Consider the following 20,221-nt stretch of genomic DNA (forward strand, 5'->3'; position numbering starts at 1 on the left):
TCTGATTTCTGTTCTGTACCTACTACTTATCTTGTCCAAGGCAGAGGACTATCCCGACAGAATTAGTGCAAAATGCAGACTACAAACCGGACTAGTCACCATCCAATTGCATTGCACTGTAAATGGACAGAGTGAGAATTAATAACACACCACTTACACAAAAATCTACCACAGTATGTAAACCTCTACACTTGTGTATGTCACTTAAGATAGACATACACTGTTGGAATTATGCTTGTTTGAAACCTTATTGAGTCGACCAACATATTTTTGATTTGTTATGGTTGAGCACTTTTTTCCATCCAGTGTACAAGGAAAAATGAGGAATGATCCAAAGGATGGTCCTCGTGCAATGCACACATTGGGCGCTGACTCTGCTTTTGATGGGAACTTGACACAACCAATATGGCCGCCACGCACGCCTACTTGCCGAAAGAAGAGCAGAGCGATAGTCAATTAGAAATTACCTGAAGCTCACACTATTGCCCGAAATTAACTGAGGAGAAACTGATTGTCCTGTGTGTTTCTTTAACATGATTAAAAAGCCATTCAACACAATTAAAATGACAAGAAAAGAGTTTTCAATCAAAATTTACTGACTGTTAATAGAAAGAGTAGCTGTCAACTTATGACAGCTAATGGGGATCTACGCAGCCCCTCTAGTCAAAACGCGGCATTCTGATGAATATTGCGTTTGAGGAATATGAATTAAGCAGAAAAATCCACCCGTTTTTATTCATCACAGGGGGCAACCATTTTGCCACTTGCTGTGTGACTGAAGAGGACATCACAGTGCCTAAGAGCTCAGCCTGCTAACGTCACATGACCAAACCCAGAAAACAGGTGAGCCATGATTGGTCGTTACATGAGCCCATTGGAACTGTGATGTTTTCAGTCCACAGGAAGTGGCAAAATGGCTGCCCCTTTGCGATAGATAAAAACGGGTGGATTTTGCTGCGTAATTCATACTCCACAAACATATTAATCTGTATGATGCGTTTAGACTAGTGGGAGTGCATACAACATATTATTGTAAAGAAAATTTGTCATTACATAAACTTTGAGGCCCGATATATTCAAAAGTCATGTGTAACTGTGCAACCAGTGCAAAAGGTTGGTTAGAGGAAACGTCAGGCTGCAGGGACACCATAGGGCCACATTAAATCAGGATCATGTCCTTTGCATCAACATCATAGTGAAAACCCTGAAACTAGAGTAGAAATAGTCACATTTTTCTCTCTGAAAAATGTATCCAAGTTTCTTCTAATATCAAAAATTAAATTCGCCTTTTGGAGCTGAAAAATTGTCCAAGTCCAACAAGAGGCAGAAAGGGGAGAACAAGCAAGTTGTGGTCATATACAAAAATATATTTTCTTGAAAGTCACTCACAAATTCATTTTTGAGAACACCGAAGTACAGTGAGCTGATACATACAGTACATGAAATTGTGTTATTTGGAACAATATCCTCCTCTGATTGGTCAGTCCTGGTAAGACTGATGCCATGCCTGTACATGTTGTTTACCGATGAGAGCTGAATATGACCTTGAGTTTTGCTAGTGTTTCCTAACACTGATGACAAAAAATAATAATAATTAGGCCATGCATCTGTGTGAGAATAATATCTTTTTACCTATGCTCAAACTGCTGGTGTAAACAAGATGGTTTTATTTGTCTTGGCAACTCATCCTGCACCTGCAATTAGGTTAGATTAGGTTATATTAGATTAGATTAGATTAGATTAGATTAGATTAGATTATTTGAAAGAGGACAGTGCAATTTCACATAACACATGAAAAATCATGGTTAAAAAAAAAAAAAAAAAGACAGGATTAGCCAAAAGGCTATTTTTCATCTGTAGTCCCTTGGCTGGCCATGATTTAAAAAAGAGCATTAAAATATACATTAAAAATACATATAAATAGCAAGACATGAAGTCCTTCAAACATTTTACAATATACATTATAACAAGCAATTAATGATAGTTAAGTGGCACACAATAAAAATCACAATTCTATAAACACATGAAGACAGTGACAGCACAGAAGGTATACGCTTTGGTGTTGGAAAGTGTACTTATTTTTGTGCCATGTGCTCAAAATTTTAAGGAAGGCCTTGTAGGTGGTTTGTCTCCTAACCTCCTCTGGTATACTGTTCCATTAGTTAGGACCTCTTACTGACCACGTTGACAGACTAAAAGCACTGTTGCGCAGAAGAATTGCACACTCACTTCTGAGAGAGGCACGAGTGAGCCACTCACTACTGTCTCTTTGGTATCTTTTGATGAATGATCTTTTTGCACTCTGAGTAGCCTGAGACCAACTTGTTATCCAATAATTTAAGTGACTGAAAATCATTGTATGCAAGAAACTTGTTTCCGCATTTGTTGACATTTCATTACGGATCGACCGTAAAGTTGCAAGATTAATTTTGACATTTTTACATACTTTGTCGATATATGAAATTTAAAGGAGAGATTTGAATCAATCACAAGGCAATATTTCTATTGATCTGCACTGATTGACCTGCTACAAGTATTTCAGGATTATGAGAAGCTCTACTGATTTTACTAAAGTACATACCGGGGGCGGGAGATTTACAGACTGCCCACCCAGTGAGATTCATGAAAAAATATATACTTTTACAGTTTTATGAAATTGTGTGTGTGTTTTTTTTTAATTGAATATTAAGAATGGCATAATTGTGGTTGTCTAAGGAAGAGCTGAACTTCACATTATTCGGTTTGTCATTTTACTTGAATATACGATGTGTCGAGACAGAAGGATTGTGCTAAGTGAGAGAAATATTCAGGCCCACCCTGATTTTTCCAGACCCACCCATTAGCCAAGTTCTGGCTCCGCCCCTGATACATACTCACAGTTTTTGACACATTTAGTTGCAGGCAGCACGCCTGCAACCATGTTGTAACACGAGCCATTGCTTTAAATAGTCTGGCTGCAACAATGCCTTTGGAATGACCATGAACAAATAAAACAGTGTCATCAGCATACATTAAGCAATCAACATCAGAACAAATTGGCCGTGTGTGGGATACTGTACTGGCTGCCTTTCCCACCTCCATGTGCAGATAATTTTATTTCTTGATTAAAGTCCTGTGCCTATGTCAGAAACACTTAGGTGCTAACATTTTTCTTAAAACTCCAATTGTGGGTATTGATACATTTCTTAATTGACTAGCCATCTAAATGTGGGAATCTGAACCCGTGTACGCTAAAAATGCTTCCTACACTTAACTCAGTTCCACACAGCAAAGTGACCCAATCACCTATATCTCTTTATGCCTCGGGTTGGCCTTGAAGCTTAAACTGACAAATCTGATAAAACTGGAGTCTCAGCTCCATGGTCATGAACAGTTTGTTTTTCTTTTCTATTTTTTTTTTTTAAGGCGGGCACAGAGAGCAATAATAAGACTGATAGCAGATTGGTAAAACCAATAGTCAAAACAGCTATATAAAAATGAATCCAAGTTTAAAAAGTTATATAAAATTCAAAAGGTTAATACAAAGATTGTTTAAAAAAAATGTAATCTCGCATTTACAGCATGTGTGACGTCACGTGTTGGCTGCAGCAGCTGAAGTTTGAATGTAAACAAACAACTGCAGTTTTTCAACAGCCGTTAGTTAATAACCTCACATTCACCATTAAGAAATGAGGAACGGCAGATCTCGTCCCTCTCCAAATATCCTCCGGGATGCATTCCTCCCTGGCTCCATGTTGTTGTGACGCTCCTGACATTTTTAGCGCTGAAACAAATGGCAGAAAAAAGAAACCAAAACAAAAGTCAATACTGGAGGTGCAGGATCACTTACGCTTAATGATGCTTATGGAGTTGACTGGCGACCAGTCCAGGCCAGTGGGTGTACCCCATCTCTGGCCCAATGTCAAGATCACCTGTAACACTGCAGAATGAATAGTAGAAAATGAATGAAACATATATCAACACATTTGTATCAAGTACAGAATTACTTTAGCCATATAATTTTTTATGTCATTTATATGATTGCATTTACATCATGATTGTCTATTCCTGAACATGCAAAACTAAAATACTGTAACCGAAAATGGCAAAATGTTGACAATCTAGTCTTCATCTCTAGTTGTCTAAACCGAAAATGCATATTGCATATAAGGCAGAGTACCCGTAGAAAACACAGGTCACAGTTCAAAACCTGAACCTCAAAATTTTGGGGGGGGGCGTTCTCTCAACTAGCCAACATGCTTGCCACTCATCCATTATGACTTTCAGCTTGTCCCATCAGTCTCTTGCAGGATTTGTTTAGCACAATTTTTAAGACAGATTCAAGTCCTAACACAACCCACGCATTTTTTTTAATCCAGACTTGGGACTGGCTATCATGGAACTGGCTGTGAAATGAATCTGTATCACTACATTACCAGCGCAACCACTTGGTTATAGTGCTGACTGCATTTACAAGTTGTTAAACATATTTTACTTTATTTCAAAGCTAATTAATTTGAAATAATAATAATAATAATAATAATAATAATAATAATAATAATAATAATATCACCATTATTATTTTTATTTTTATTATTATTATACTTATTATAATAATAATAACATCACCATTATTATTATTATTTTTATTAGTAGTAGTAGTAGTAGTATTGGGAACGTTTCAAATTATTAATGTTGGTGTTGTGCGCCATAATAATCGTCTGAAGCTTTGATCAAGAGCGTGCATCCAGTCTAAATTATTCTGTATTCAAGAGCCTCCTCTAGTGTTTGATAGAAATAATTACAGTATGACATGCCAGAAACGCATTTAGATTTATTTAATCAGTGTAGTAGTGTAAAAGACTCAAAAATGCTAAACTGATCAAGTGGATGTGACTGCATATAAAAGTATGATATAGGATATTATACTTTGATATGGCTTGAGTTACGGCTTTTTGTACGTTGGCTCATGCGGACAAATGGGCGGGCGTATCAAACGAGAGTGACCAATGGGACTTTAGATCAACACGGTAGCGCCCCAAAGTAAACATATCAGCAAACGTCAAAAATCACATCGTTGTAACTAGAGAATCCAACATTGAGCGAAAAAAAAAATCGTGCTTGTACTAGCGCTGTTATGTGTTTGTACCTATCCTTGTTTATTTGACAAACGTTTATTTTGACCTTCAACTAGTACATTTGCTCGTTAGCTCGCAAGCTGGGTTTACCTCTATCAATGCTGACGTTTGGTAACAACTGAGCATCGATTTCAGGTTAAATGCGTGCGCTTCAATTTGAACAGTTTATTGAATGTTTACCGTGATTGTCGTTATGACCTGATTAGTGAACCGTAACCAATGCCACCCGGGCAGTTACTCCTCCTCTTCTTCCTGTTGTAGTTGTTGTTGTTTTTCCGGGGTAGTTGTTTATTCAATCGCTTCATGTTGGAAGTCGTCTTGATAATGCTAGCGCCAGCCATCTAAGGTGATGAAGCGTGAACAACACAGTCCTGCGATGGCCGACAACAGACAGCCTAATCTCGGGGGCGGTTCTGCCACTGGCGTCTCCGGTGGCTCCTCAGCAGGTCGCGGCCGTCAGACGTACAGAAGTTCGGCCCATTCCCAGAGCCTGCTGGACAGCCTGCTGGGGCTCCGGCAAGCTGGCATCCTATCGGACGTGGTGCTGCTGGTGGAGGGTCGAGCCATCCACAGTCACCGTGTGCTTCTTGCTGCCGCCTGCGATTACTTTAGGTAAAACATTCGAAACTTCTGTCCTAAACGGCCTGTTTTGTCAGTGAAAGTGAAAACGTGTCTTACTTGGCATTGTGGCGTTGCTTCAAATAACATCAGATAGCACATAACTAAATTATCTACAGACTAACTAGTGTACTATTCATATGACGCTTCCAGGAACCGCCTGTCAGGCGCATTTGCTTTTCAGCAACGCACCATTATCTGTGACACATCATGCATGGGTTTTAGTTAAGTGTGACAAACTGAACAACAATCGTCCTTATTTACTGTTATTAGTTTACACATTGTGCATATACTTGAAGGTTCTGTGGTGACTACCCGACTCGCATTCTATACACGGGTGTCCACACTCTTAAAAACAAAAACAGAAACAAAAACCAGGACGGTGGACGTAGTGCTAAATCCAACCACTAATGGTGATTAGACAGTTGATGTTTGCTCGAGTTTGGTGGAAAAAGTCATTTGACGATGCGTTTAAATGTATATATTTTTTCATTTAAACGCGTTTTGATCTTCCAAGTACAATACGTTACACAAAATCCATTCGAACCTTTAAAAAATAACAGACACTTGTTGTTGTTGTCAGCCTCTAGACAGCCTCCCTCATCCGTTTACTTCTTTTTCTTTTTTTCCCAAATCAGTTTTGTAGGGATGTCCAGTTCTTGGTCATGTCAGTACTGTGCCAATCTTTACTCCACTTGATGCTGACTGTCTTCACTGTGTTCCACGGTATAGCTAAGCAATTCCATTCCATAGGATGTAGACAGCTGGGATAGGTTTCAACTCATTCACACACCTAAAGAAAATGAGGTAGAAATGGATGAATGGATGGTACAATATCATACTCAATACTGTGCTAGATGAATGTCATGTTTCACTGATCCAACTTTCCAAGTAATAGCTGACATCTCCCTGCTCAGCTCAACAGTTTTCTAACACCATGTCAACGTTTTCCTTAGGGGGATGTTCACTGGAGGCCTTCGAGAGATGCAGCAGAATGAAATCCCAATCCACGGCGTGTCCTATTTGGGCATGAACAAAATACTGGACTATATCTACACTTCAAAGATCGAGTTAGACCTTGACTGTGTGCAGGAAGTCCTGATAGCAGCCACGTTGGTGCAGGTGTGGTTTCTTGCCTTGTCATAATGTATCTGTAACACACAGCACTGCTAAATATGGAGGCAAACCGTAGTTAAACATTTGTTGCGTGATGCATAAGAAATAATATAAAGTCAATTAATATATAGGTTTGTAATGATGAATCATTTGTTAACTGTGCATCATTTTTTTTCCCATTTTCTACATCACTTGTTCTTTGTACGTTTGCCGTTAAACTGGTGCCGATCCCAGCTGACTTTGGGTGAGAGGTGGGGTGCATCATGGACAGGCATTTCCTAGGGTGCATAATGACAGGCAACCATTCAAACCAAAGTTTTTAAGGAACTCAACAAGCATGTTTTTGGAATGTGGGAAGATGCCAGATCAGGGTTCCAGACACATTTTTTTAAATTTTTTTTTACGAAGTGCACAGTGGCCCCTAATCCGAAATTTTAGGGGCACAAGTAAAAAAAAAAGGGTGGCATACTGTAAACTGACTTGTGCAAAGGCTCACATTTCCACTCGTTTTTATGATATTACTGACAAATGGGCTGGAGTGTACTGCAGGAGTTTGTCAGCAACAACAAAAATAATAATAAAGTCAGGAAATTTACTAGTTGTACATAGGGTGACCATATGTCCCGATTTGCGCCGGACTGTCCCGCATTTTAATTATTTTTGATGCGTCCCACAAATTGAGTCGCTGTCCCGCATGTCTGATCGGAGGCACCAATTTTCAAACGTGCGTCTAAAATCTTGTTTTTTTATTAAACGTCTGTGTGTTGAGAGCAGACAACACACAGCGGAGGCTATTATGGGGGCGGGTCGCGGGTTGTATGTGTGTGTGTGTGTGGGGGTGGGGGTGTGTGTGTGCTCTACATGTTGACTGGAGATTTGACAAGGTTTTATTGTGTGTGTGACTATTGTTAAAGTGCATCTACCTCAAGATATGACGAGACAGACTAATTTTAGTCTTTATTGTGAGATCCTATTGCAAGGGCGGAGCTATGGGTGGGCCCGGGTGTGCACAGGCCCACCCAGATTGACAGACTGCCCACACAGTGAGATTCATGAAAAAAAATATACTTTTACATTTTTGGTAAATTATTATGAAATTATTTTTGAATTTGTGTTTGGTTGTGTTTTTTTATTGTATTGAATATTAAGAATGGCATAATTGTGGTTGTCTAAGGAGGATCTGAACTTCATATTATTCAGTTTGTCATTTTATTTGAATACTGTATACGATGTGTCGGGATAGGAGGATTGTGCTCAGTGAGAGAAATATTCAGGCCCACCCTGATTTTTCCAGGCCCACCCATTGACCACATTCTGGCTCCGCCCCTGTAATGTCTCAGAGATTTACCTTTTTACTAGCAGTTTGTGTTGTATTTTTGTAACTGCAGATAATTTCAACTGCAATTCTGTGTTTTTATTTGTAGATCTATAATTGTTATTTTCTTACAGTTTATTATATTATATGGTACTGAACAGTAGACAAGCTGTGTCATATGCATTTCTGGTGTCCGTCGCGAGCGTCAGCTGAGTTTGGAGCTGGTCATTCTTTTTGCACATGCAAGTAGATGAAAGTATGGGCAAAATGTTACTGTTTAATCTGGTGCCCTGCAGTTGCTCTATAGAAGACCTACAAAAACATGAGTAGAAAATGCAATTCGATTCAAACCCCAAAACTTCAGAACTGTGAGCCAAACGTGCTTACCCCTAGGCTAGTGAGTTGCCAAATGTGTAGGCAATGTAATAATTACATTCAGTTGTAAAGAAAATCATTTTTCTATGGTTATCATTACACTTGTCCATCTCCGGTACCCTTCTCTGTGGTGGCGTCACGTAAGCACAGAAAAGCCAAAGAAAAGGCTAAACACACATCCATCCAGCCATTATCATATCCGCTTATCCTCACAAGGGTCGCAGGCGTGCTGGAGTCCATCCCAGCTGTCTTTGGGCAGTAGGCGGCGGACACCCCGAATTGGTTGCCAGCCAATTGCAGGCAAAATACACATGTAGAGTTAATCCTATAGGGTATAGTTTGGCAAACCTTTGTGCTCAAGGGCAAAATTTATTTTTAAAACGGACAGATTGGCTAAAAAAAATGGTTACAAAACACAAGTGCGTGAAATAATTAGTCAAATACCGGTAGTTGATTTTGATTGAAAAAGCGGTAATTATATATTTCTTTTATTGTTATGTTTAATGAAATTAATTGCAAGATACCAATTATTTAGTAAAATGTTTTTTTTATTTAAATGACAATGTGAAGGGATCCCTTCTTGCATATTTAAATTAGAATATTGTATGTATTTATTTATTATTTATTGTGTTTTAAGTTGGATCTTATATACGGCACTCTTTCAGCTGCAGTTGTTTTTAAACAGCAGTATAAAGACATTTCGGTGAATCAATATATGGTGTATATCTTTTGCATGAGGTACGCACATGAACAACCAATGAATAAAGTAGGACTAAATACATAGTTGACCAAATTTAGGAAAAAAACGGTCCAATTTGTGCAACAAAGATTACAGGACTCTTGATAATGTCGATGCGTGGAGGGCCAGATAAAATAATGGAATGGCCCCTCCCTGCTTTATATGCTCACTATCTAGAATGACTCCTTTTGGTTGAACTCTATATTGTGCAACTTTGGGGGTTCCACAATTTATGTTATGGTTTGTCATCTTTGTCTTTTCAAAAGCTTGAGGACGTCATTGGCTTCTGCTGCGAGTTCCTCTTCTCCTGGCTGGACGAGAGCAACATATTGGAGATGCATCACCTTGCTGATCTCTACGGACTGCAGCAGCTCAATGCCAAAGTCCACTCGCACATCCTGAGCAACCTGCAGTCTTTGTCCCACACGGACGTCTACCGACGGCTCCCCCAGGACGAAGTATTCCGAGTGCTGAGCAGTGATGAGCTGGAGGTGCAAAGTGAGAATGAGGTGTATGAGGCAGCGCTTCACTACCACTACAGTCCTGAGCAGGTGGAGAGTGACCAGGTGTACTTGCAGGTCAGTCAGGTGTGTCCATGTTCTTTTCTCTCCTGTGTGCCACACAAAAGACAATGCTATTCGCAGTGTTCTTCCACATGCAGTGAAACCCAGTTTATGGTGGAAGATTTAGTAAAAATGTGTGAATAAACATTTAACACCTGCTACTTTAACACACATGGAGCAGCAGCACTTACAAACAGAGCATTCAACAATACTCACAGGCTTATGCTACTTCCGCTCTATGGGAACAACAATTACTGGAGTCTAGTTGGGGACTTCCATCGTTTTGCTCTTAATTGCACTGCATCATATCTTCCAGTCGACCTCAGTGCTGCCAGGTATGGCGCAGCACAACATTGTACTACACTTGAAGGCGTAGTACAAATTCGGAATGCTTGCTTTCTGCGGTTTTACGGGGTTGTGAACGATGAACTGCAATAAAGCGGGGGTTCACTGTATGTCGAAATCATTTGCAGGACAATCTCAAGATGCTTGAGGCTGTGCGCTTCTGCCTAATGGAGAAACAAGTGCTGCAGAGGTTGCACGATAAACTGGATCAGTGCCCGCTAAAGGAAGCCGTGTCCGCCGCCCTCCATTACCACGAGCAGGAGATGTGGCAGCCTGTCCTTCAGAGTCCTCTTACACAGCCTCGCTCCAGCTTCTACTGTATCTTGGGCTTCGGGGGGATGTTCACTTCCCCCTCTCATACGGACACTGAGCACCTTTTCCAGGTGTTCCACCCCAGCTGGAAGGAGTGGAGGACTATTGATGCAGGGAACAGTCCTCGCATGTCCAATCAGGGAATCGCTGTGCTAAATAACTTTGTGTATCTTATTGGTGGAGACAGGAATACCAGTGGATTTCGTGCAGAGACCAGCTGCTGGAGGTGAGGACCCCAACATAGCTTATATCAATATAAACACAAAAATCACATATTTTTAAAGTGGGCAAAAAGTTATATTTAAAGGGGAGTCAACACCCCAAAATTCTTAGCAATAATATATTCTATGCACCTTCACTTGTCTAAGCATGGCATTCTGATTAATATTGCTTTTGTGGAATATGAGTTAAAAAGCACAATTTCCCCGGCTTACCTGTTTTCAGAAGCTGAGCCATGGTTAGTTGTTACCTGAGCCCTGAGCAACTGTGATGTAATTTTCAGTTGACAGCAAGTGGCAAAATGGCCGCCCCCGAGATGGATAAAAACAGTTGGATTATACTGCTTAACTCATACTCCACAAATGCAATATTAATAAGAATGCCGTGTATGAAATGGTGGGCCTGCATGGATCATATGTTGGGAAAGAAAATTTGGCCGTTGACTTCCCGGTTAACAGAAAGGGGCCTCAGTTCTTTTTAGGTGCACATTGCAAGATCATTTGAAATGCAAGGACTAATCATGACTTAAATACAATAAAAAACAACAACAAAAAACATTGATATAACCAGGCCATTCAAAACTGCTTTTTGGTCCCCCTCTGCAGATGTACATTGGACCCCTGCTGGTAGTTAGGAACTGAGCCAGACCGCAAATAACAAAAATATACAAATAATCGTCGGTCCTTATAATTGACATGGGTAAAAAAACATGAATAAGTCGGGTAAAAAAGAAATGCCAGTGGTGAATCGGGTAGGGGAAAAAGAAAAACGAGCCAGTGGCATAACCGTAAATATGTGCGCTCTACTGTACATAAATATGTTGCTGTAATACTTTTGACTAAGGGGCGTAGAAAGAATTTTTTTTCAGTGGGGTGGCCAGAGTGACTCAACACCTCAGTGAGGGTTGGCAAGGGCTGGCCGTGCATGTGTGCGTGCGTCCGTGGTTCTTTACCATACCCTCCATCGTTAGGGTTTCATAGAATAAAATGCACACATAACCAGAAAAATGCTCATAATCAAGCAGGAATAAGTCAAAATAAAACGCTTTGCTCGGCTTAATTGACTAGAAAATAGCAATTTATTTGCTGTTGCTTTGCTTTTGTGTGTCTCATGGTCTACTTCTATCTCATACACTTATTTGCTCGCTAACAGCTAATCAGAGTGGTCACCAACAGCCAACACCATTTTGCATACTGCGTTCAATGGCTCATTCATTCAAATCGTATCTACAAAGCACAATGACATACATGACGTTTAATTCTTCACAACGCTAAAGGTTGCATTTTACTTAAGTTTGTTCCTGCTTGTATATGTGTGCATTTTATTTCATGAAACCATGACTAGGGATGGTATAATAAACAATGACTTCTCAGCCATGTTGTTTTCGTGTTCTGGAGTGATAGTAATTATAGATGTCTTCCTGTAAGAATTCGATGTCCTTAACTTAGGACAGAATCTTTTAGAGTTTGTATTCAGATCAATCGTACATTTATTCTATATATCTTTCAAAAAACGTGGCAGTATTAAGGGGTCTAAGAACATTGCATCTATGTCAAAATGGCAGAAATGGCACAGATATCAAAATTTTTCCACTAGGCGTGAGGATGGCCAAAGAGTGACAAGGGGTGGCCATGGCCACCCTTGGCCACCATGTAGCTCCGCACCTGCTTTTGACATAGTCAAAATGAAATCACTTGTGGAATCAGCATTTATTGCTCACATTTTCTCACTTTATTTGTGAAGCCCTAATAATAATCTGCTCCTGTCCCCATTTTGCAGATATGACCCTCGTCACAACAGTTGGTGCTCCATTCAGCCTTTGCAGCATCAGCACGCGGACCATTGCGTGTGCGTGGCGGACGGCTATATTTATGCCATCGGAGGTCGCGACTACAGCAAGCAGGTGTACTCGGTGGAGCGTTATGACCCGCACACTAACACCTGGGAGTTTGTGTCCCCTCTCGTCAAAGAGGTACGGGCTGTAACTCTGCCTATGCGCACACGAGGGTGCTACATACTCACCACTCCTCCTTTAAGAAATCTACCCCAGCCTTCGCTTAATAGTTCAATCTTCATTTTAGGTTTACGCCCATGCTGGAGCTGTGTTAGATGGCAAAATTTACATCACTTGTGGACGCAGAGGGCGGGCATATCTGAGAGAGACCCACTGTTTTGACCCGGCCGCCAACCACTGGACAGCATGTGCGGACGGGCCAGCGGGGCGAGCGTGGCACGGCATGGCTGCTGTCAACGGACGCCTGTATGTCGTTGGGGGAAGTAATGACGAGCACGGCTGCCGTCGGGATGTCTTACAGGTAGAGCATCATCATGTATTGCGGCATGAGGCGCCTTGCGGTTAGCACATCTGCCTCACAGTCAACTCTGAGGTGGGGGTTCGAATACGGGCTACGGGGTGGCAACCAGTCCACGGTGTACCATGCCTCTTGCTCAAAGTCAGCCGGGACAGCAGATAATGGATGGATAGATACTCTCATTTGCTACACCTAGAAGACAGTCTTTGTATTGCTATTGATGAACATATCTTAACAAATAGTTGTTTATTGTCCATCTTTAGACGCTGCACCCCTTTTACAATGTTTCCCTCTGGTGCAAAAGAAAGATCTCATTTGAGACGTCAAAACGATACAGATTTTGAGATAAAAGACTTGGCAATGTGAAAATGTAATTGCAAAAATGTCAAAACCATTCAGTCACATCATCAAGTATCTAAAGCATTTTGGAGTCAAGTTCAGCACTGACATTAACAAAATGGATGTATTTTATGACATCAGTTCTGTTCTTGGTTAATCAAAGAGTTCCATTCTGACAGCAGCGGCAAAACCATAAATTGTACCTAAGTCAGAACGTGCCGTAGCTTACCACTAACCTATGCTAGTGCAGTGGTAAAGTCATAATTACAATATTTGTGTGAGAACTACCCACACACACACCACAAAACAAGCCACGCGTATAAAGCAAACAAATGAAACGCACTTAAGTATGACGACAACTGAGCATGCATCCTTGTGCCACATGACAACGTATTCTTCCGCCACTGTGTTTATTATTCATAATTCATTTCATTATAGTTAATTAACCAGTGAATTATGACAATATGTATAAAAATGTGCACTTCTTTTTATTTTAATCAGTATATTTTTTAAATATTTACAATTAATAACGCACCGATCAATCAGCCAGCTATCATGATCGGCTGATTTCCGTGGAAAAGTATATGATTGACATATGGTGATAAATGCCTTTCATTGCAAATCTCAAAAACGGATCAACAGAAGCTTGTACTTTGCAACCTGCAGCCAACTTGAGACCAGCCTGCGTGCAGTGTAGAGTCCCCGACTCCCCAGCCTCCTTAACACTGCACGGGTGTCTGTCCAACCAAACAAACATGCTGCCATGTGGAGCTTTTATGTGATTTGAGAGTGTGATCGGTATCGGACGATCTCTCTCCTGGGTAATCACACCGGAATGGGCCTCATCGGAACACCCCCCATTTAAAATAAATGAATACAAAATTTAAGAAATACATTTTTCATTACATAATGAACCAATTTGAAGGGAAAATAAAAATTGAATTAATCCAACAAATACAATTATTTTCTATAATATTAACATAATAATTAATGCTCTCTCTCTCTCTCTCTCTCTCTCTCTGACTCTCTCTCTCGCTCTCATATATATATATACATGAGTGCGAGAGAGAGAGACATATATATTATTGAATGAAATATATATATAAAACATCTTTATACATTTCAGGAAGAAAAAAAAATCAAAATTGATGCAAAAACACCCCAGGACTTTTGATAATGAATTGGACAAGGAAAATAAATAAATAATAAATACAATTTTTCAAATCCAGGACTATCCACATGAACTACCCTCTGAATAATACAAAATGGAGAGTTAGATTGAGATTAGCATTTGTGGGGTCAAAAGTCATTGCTTTGAATGAATTCCCATGATTTTTATGCACTTTAGCACAACTACTGTAAATCGGATTTTTCAGACGGCGTGCTTTGAGCCCTCGGGCAACTCCTGGACTTTACTGAGCCCGCTCCCCGCTGGCCACGGAGAGCCCGGCATCGCGGTATTGGATGGTCGCATCCACGTACTGGGAGGGCGCTCTCATAACAAAGGCAACCGGATGAAATACGTTCACGTGTTCAACACCGACACGGATGAGTGGGAGAGCGACACACCCATGAAGGAGCGTGTGTCGGGCCTGGCGGCCTGCGTGGTGCTCATGCCACCAGCTGTGATGGCACTCGCAAAGAGCTTGGAGCAGCAACTCAAGGCATCATGGGAAGATGACTTTTTCAGCTCGCACACGAGCACGGATGAAGATTAATGGGTATGTGGCTGAGCACTACAGACTTTAAGGTACCTTTCATCATGTTGACCTTACTAAGTATTTATGGCAGTATCACGTCATGCTTCCTGCCCTTTCTTAGTGCCTCTGAAAACACCAATTAGGCTACGTTCAGACTGCAGGCAAATGCGACCCAAATTGGATTTTTTTGCCCATATGTGATCTGTATCAGATTTTTTTTTTTTATGACAGCCTGAACGTCTCAATTCCGATTTTTTTTTTCTTCAAATCTGACCTGGGTTAATTTCACATGGGTCTAGATCACATATGTATTGGAATTTTTGCAATGCGACCTCAGTCTGAGCGGCCAGGTCACATGTATCGGACCTATACGTCGTCAAAAGCCCAACATGCGCTCAGCCCGGGTGGGCGAGACTCCTCAGGAGACTACTGGCGGTCCTCCATGAATCTGCAAAGTTGTTTTGAGTAACAGTATTGAGTTGATATTTGAATTGGATTTAATCCCACTTAAAACATGAAGCATAAAGTGGACATTTGTGGTGACAGTAGTTGTCTGGCCACAGAGACGGTTCATTTATTGCATGCAGCAATGATGTGATGTCACCTTTAGTACGCTGAAAAAGGTTTCTATTGAATTTACTCAATGTTATTTCTTCAATATAATCATCTGGATCCAGATACATTTTATAAGTAGACCATATATCTAACGTATTTTCCGGACTATAAGCCGCACAGTTATATAAGCCTTTATATATACTGTATATATAAGCACCCATTGTATTTTAAAAAAATAAAATAAATTTAAAAAGCATATATAAGCCGTACATATCTGTGATATTTACTGCATTTACAGAACGATTTTCAACTATAAATGTACATGCATGTACCTGAACAGATTCTTTCCTAACAGTGCCTTTAAACACGGCAACAACTTTGCTGATTAAAACGACACAGAACCAAGAGACAATAAATAGTACTTATCTTCATTTCACTGCCCGCTGCCACTGCAGTTTGTCAGTTAACGTCCACCTTTACTTCCGCATACCACCTATTTAATAACCTAGCACATAGCACCCTTGCCTGTTGAACTCCTCCAACTGCAGTCACATGCTGTTAAAGGCAACTGTGTTGTATGGTATTGTAATTACGGTTACACTGTCCCAAGCGGCAGAAGAAAAATCCTCAGAATAGCCGCATCTTTATAGAAGCCGCATGGTTCAAAACATAGGAAAAAAGGAGCGGCTTATAGTCCGGAAAATACAATACTTTAAAAATGTATCTGGATCCCGATGATTTTATTTTGTGCAAGCACTTGACGAAATAAAATTGAGTAAATTCAACACACCATTTTTTTCAGTGTAGACGTCTCCATAAAATGAGGAGCTCGAAAAGCCTCGCCTCATTTTCCCAAAATATTTCAACCTCCTCCCCCATTGCTCCTCTGTAGATATGACAGGATAAAAAGATGAGCCCCTACACGTTGGACCAGATTTACTTCTGTAAACACTTCGTTGTAAGTGACCTCCACTCTTCTTCTGTGCATGCGGGTCACTTTGGGGACGCATTTGGTTCACACACCAGATAGACTGAGGTGGCAATTAATATGTAATGTGAACGATTACAAAACAAAACCAAATTTCACCCAAAAATCCGAATTGAGCATTAAGAACTGCTGTCTGATCGTAAACTTAGTACATTTGTGCACTAAACATTACTTCTCTGATTAGCTAGCATTATAATTGTGGCTTCTGTGGAACTGATTGTTTTAATCCCATTTTTTGTAACGCTTGTCCTCTTTTGAGTCGCAGTGAGCTGAAGCCTATCCCAGCTAACTTGGTAACTTCAAAAATCTTTATGTAGTGGACCACACGTTAGTGTGGATAAAGGTGTTTTAAATTTGGACAAAAATATCCATTTAATAATGTCAAAAAGGTTCAACAAAGGCTCAAACATCAACTGATATAGAAAGACTTGGGCCGAACTTAAAAGAGGTCAATTTAACAATAACAGAACTCAGACAGGACTGAGCTCCAGATAAAGAACTCAAGCTTCTTATATAGGAGTGGACTAAACTAACTGAACACAAGAGGGAGGTATGAAAACAAATAAACCAAAATTGCTAACTTGCTAACTAGGGTGTCTTCAAGAAGCCTCTTTGTCTTGATGTGGTTATGTTTGATTTCGACAGACTATGCAATATGTGGAGAAAGAAGCTGAATACCGTTAAGATGTTTAGTGTTTATTTTCCAGACTATTGAATATAAGATGCACTCGCTATATTTAAAAAAAAAAAAAAAACTTTTTTTTTTTTTTTTTTTACATACTTAGGTTTCACTTACATGGTATATTTACACAGCAAGATGTTACACAGAGGTTTTTTTTAGAAACATTTAATTACTGTATTCTCTAAATTAACATGCACGCGTGTACCGTATTAGCACACCACCCAGGAATGGAAAAAATAAATAAATAAAATGTTTCTTCATTGTTTTTTCACGCTCATGAAGAAGGAATCATGGCAGCCAGCAAGTAGATTTGTCCCGAAACGGCTTTGGCAAGGAACAAGGAAACGGCTGTAAATGAAAAATAATGTCTTACCTGTACGTTCTCTAGATGGCAAGAAGTAAGTAAGGAGTGAAAGAAGGACTGAGGGGGTCGAATTGGGATTGGCCCAATAGATTTGTCAGCTGCACTCTCCATTTTAAAGAATACTGTTGTTTGTTCGTCATGCCCGTTCCACTGGGTAATACCAGTAGGTAACCCAAAGGCATCATCAGATGCACTCTAACTCATGGTGCCTCGGTGTCTTGCACTTCTGAACGCTTCCGTGGAGATAAGAAGTCTACACACCCCTGTTAACATGCCAGGTTTTTGTGATTTTAAAAAAAAAAAGGGACTAGATAAGAATAAGATAAATCAGCCACTAATGTGACCTGCAACCTAAAAAACTCAATTGAAGAAAATAAATGAATTCTTCAGGGGAAGTAAAAATAGACAAGTGACATGTAGTGGTTGCACAAGTGTGTACACCCTCATAACTGGGAAATGTGGCTACGTTCAGGATTAACCAAACCCTTTCAAACTGACGTTAAATGGGAGTTAGCAGACACCTGCCACCATTTAAAGTAACAAATAAAGTTCAGCTGTTGTAGTAGCAGAATTTTCCTGACATTTTCGGGGGGGAATTTTAAATCACATACAGAACAAGCTATAGTCTGCAGAGTTTCCACTGCTTCAGAGGCATCTCATTGTTCAGTTTGAGCTGCTCTAACACAACACCGTTCATTGGGCAAAAGAACATCTTATTTACAGTGAAGCATCGCAGTGGCAGCATCGGGCAAATATTCGTAAACCTTCGCCGCTCAGGGAGATATGGGCATTATGCTTCTGCTAGAAATCACCCCGAAAATGTCAGGAAAAGCCTACTAGAACAACTTCATTGGGATTAATCAGGGGCATTTTAAATGTGTGTGTGCTGACTCCTATTTAACATGAGGAGTTAAAGAAGTTGACTCCCATTAATGTGATAATTCTGAACATCCCGTTATAGGAATGCTGGGTGCTCTTGTGCAGCCACATTATAAAAAAGTTCCTTTTTTAAATTTGTGTTGTACAGGTTGTATATCAGGTTATATATAGGTCACAATATTGGTGAAAACAAGTTTTGAACTGATTTATCTCGGTCAAAACCTTCCGTTTCAATAGTGGTGTGTAGACTTTTTTTTTTTTTTTACATCCACTGTATATTTCCGTATGTATTTAAGTTTGGATAGCGATGAGCCTTAGGTGACTGTGCCTCTAGTGTCACAATATTGTTGCACTGATTCGTAATGGAATCAAGAGTGCAGCGAGATAAAAATCGGAACTTCCAAATAATGATGTTCCTGCTGTTTGAATGTGATGAAAACCCTTATCACTACGTCACTACTGTCACTTGTGTGTTCCTTCACTCGATTATGACTTGCTGTGGACATTATGTCATGATGGAACCCACAGAGAATTGTAGGGTTGTCTATTATCCAGATCAGGGGCAGGGAACTCCGGTTCCTCGAGAGCTATATCCTGTCGGTTTTGGATCTCTCCCTACTACAATACACCTGACTCAAATGATCAAGATCGTTTCAGACTTCGACCGAGCGTGCTGATGAGCTGATCATTTGAATCAGGTGTGTTGTAGTAGGGAGAGATCCAAAACAGGCAGGATATGGCTCTCAAGGAACTGCAGTTCCCTACCCCAGATCAAATGATCACACAACCCTGAGCTTGTTTTATTCTGTTAAGCAATTTGCTTCTGTTTGACACCCCACTTATTTAATGATGGAGATAAGATAGAAAGTTGCACCTTTTTTTGTTTTTTGTTTTTTCTTTTTTTTTGCGTTTTCTTTGCATTCTTTGTCTGTGATGCTCAAAATGTTAAACATTATTTTGCTCTTCCATGTAACAGGTTAAAAGCCTGTCAAACAAGATATGCAAATGTGTTTCTGTGGTAAAGACAAATAAAACATAATATATACCTTTTACTATGTTTCTGTACAATCATACATCAAAAGAGGTTTTTTATATATACATATACACACACACACACACACACACACGCACACACACACACACACATACACACAGAGCTGGGCATACCGCCTATGTGACGGACTGGTTCGCCTATGATGGACGCCCATTTTGTAGGCGATACACAATTTTTGCTCGGACTAAGCATAGTCGGAAGCCCATTTTCTCCCGTCTATGTAATTATCTATTTTCAAATAGACGTTTAAAATCATAGGCGGACCAGCCCATAGGCGGGTACTATTTTTTCCGGGCAGAAAAAATGGTGGATAATCGGACAGCGGAAGGGTACCCCAGCTCTAGGTGGGTGATAAATATGTATATAGGATTTTTTTTTTTTTTCAGACACTTTACGATGCCTTGTTCACAGATCTTTTTGAACTCCAATTTTAATTTACTTCTAAGATTATTTTAAGGGCGTGGCGTCATCCCGATGTCATTTTCGGCCACGTTGGGAGCTACGGTGAATGAGCGTACGTTAATGTGTATTTGTTGATTCAAAAACATGTTAAAATGCAAGAAATTGGTGGGGCTTGAGAAGGATAATTTAGACCGTGAAGCCAGAGACCGATATCTTACAAAAATAGA

General features: G+C 40.1%; 1 protein-coding gene across 6 annotated transcripts; it reads left to right on the forward strand.

The window, feature by feature from the left end:
* The first annotated feature begins 5,028 nt into the window (after window positions 1-5,028).
* Window positions 5,029-19,590, forward strand: klhl22 (kelch-like family member 22). Of its 6 annotated transcripts, none has more exons than XM_086031631.1 (8): window positions 5,029-5,729; window positions 6,692-6,857; window positions 9,547-9,867; window positions 10,317-10,726; window positions 12,499-12,691; window positions 12,801-13,034; window positions 14,747-15,120; window positions 17,578-19,590. In XM_086031631.1, the coding sequence occupies exons 1-7, from the start codon at window positions 5,467-5,469 to the stop codon at window positions 15,086-15,088; spliced, it is 1,929 nt and encodes a 642-aa protein (XP_085887757.1). In that variant the 5' UTR covers window positions 5,029-5,466; the 3' UTR covers window positions 15,089-15,120; window positions 17,578-19,590. The 6 variants fall into 6 exon arrangements, with proteins under 6 accessions (XP_085887757.1, XP_085887759.1, XP_085887758.1 ...); XM_086031633.1 differs by having other exon boundaries at window positions 17,684-19,590; XM_086031632.1 differs by having other exon boundaries at window positions 14,747-15,091.
* The last annotated feature ends 631 nt before the right edge of the window (window positions 19,591-20,221 follow it).

Source organism: Filicampus tigris, chromosome 5, assembly GCF_054856515.1.
Source record: "Filicampus tigris isolate MCC_2025a chromosome 5, RoL_Ftig_1.0, whole genome shotgun sequence".
NCBI lineage: Eukaryota > Metazoa > Chordata > Actinopteri > Syngnathiformes > Syngnathidae > Filicampus > Filicampus tigris.

Coding starts and splice junctions, on each gene's coding strand:
- klhl22 (XM_086031629.1), top strand. CDS start 5,467: ATGAAGCGTGAACAACACAGTCCTGCGATGGCCGACAACAGACAGCCT. Junction 10,727..12,498: donor GCAGAGACCAGCTGCTGGAG/GTGAGGACCCCA, acceptor CCCATTTTGCAG/ATATGACCCTCGTCACAACA. Junction 13,035..14,746: donor GCCGTCGGGATGTCTTACAG/GTAGAGCATCAT, acceptor CGGATTTTTCAG/ACGGCGTGCTTTGAGCCCTC.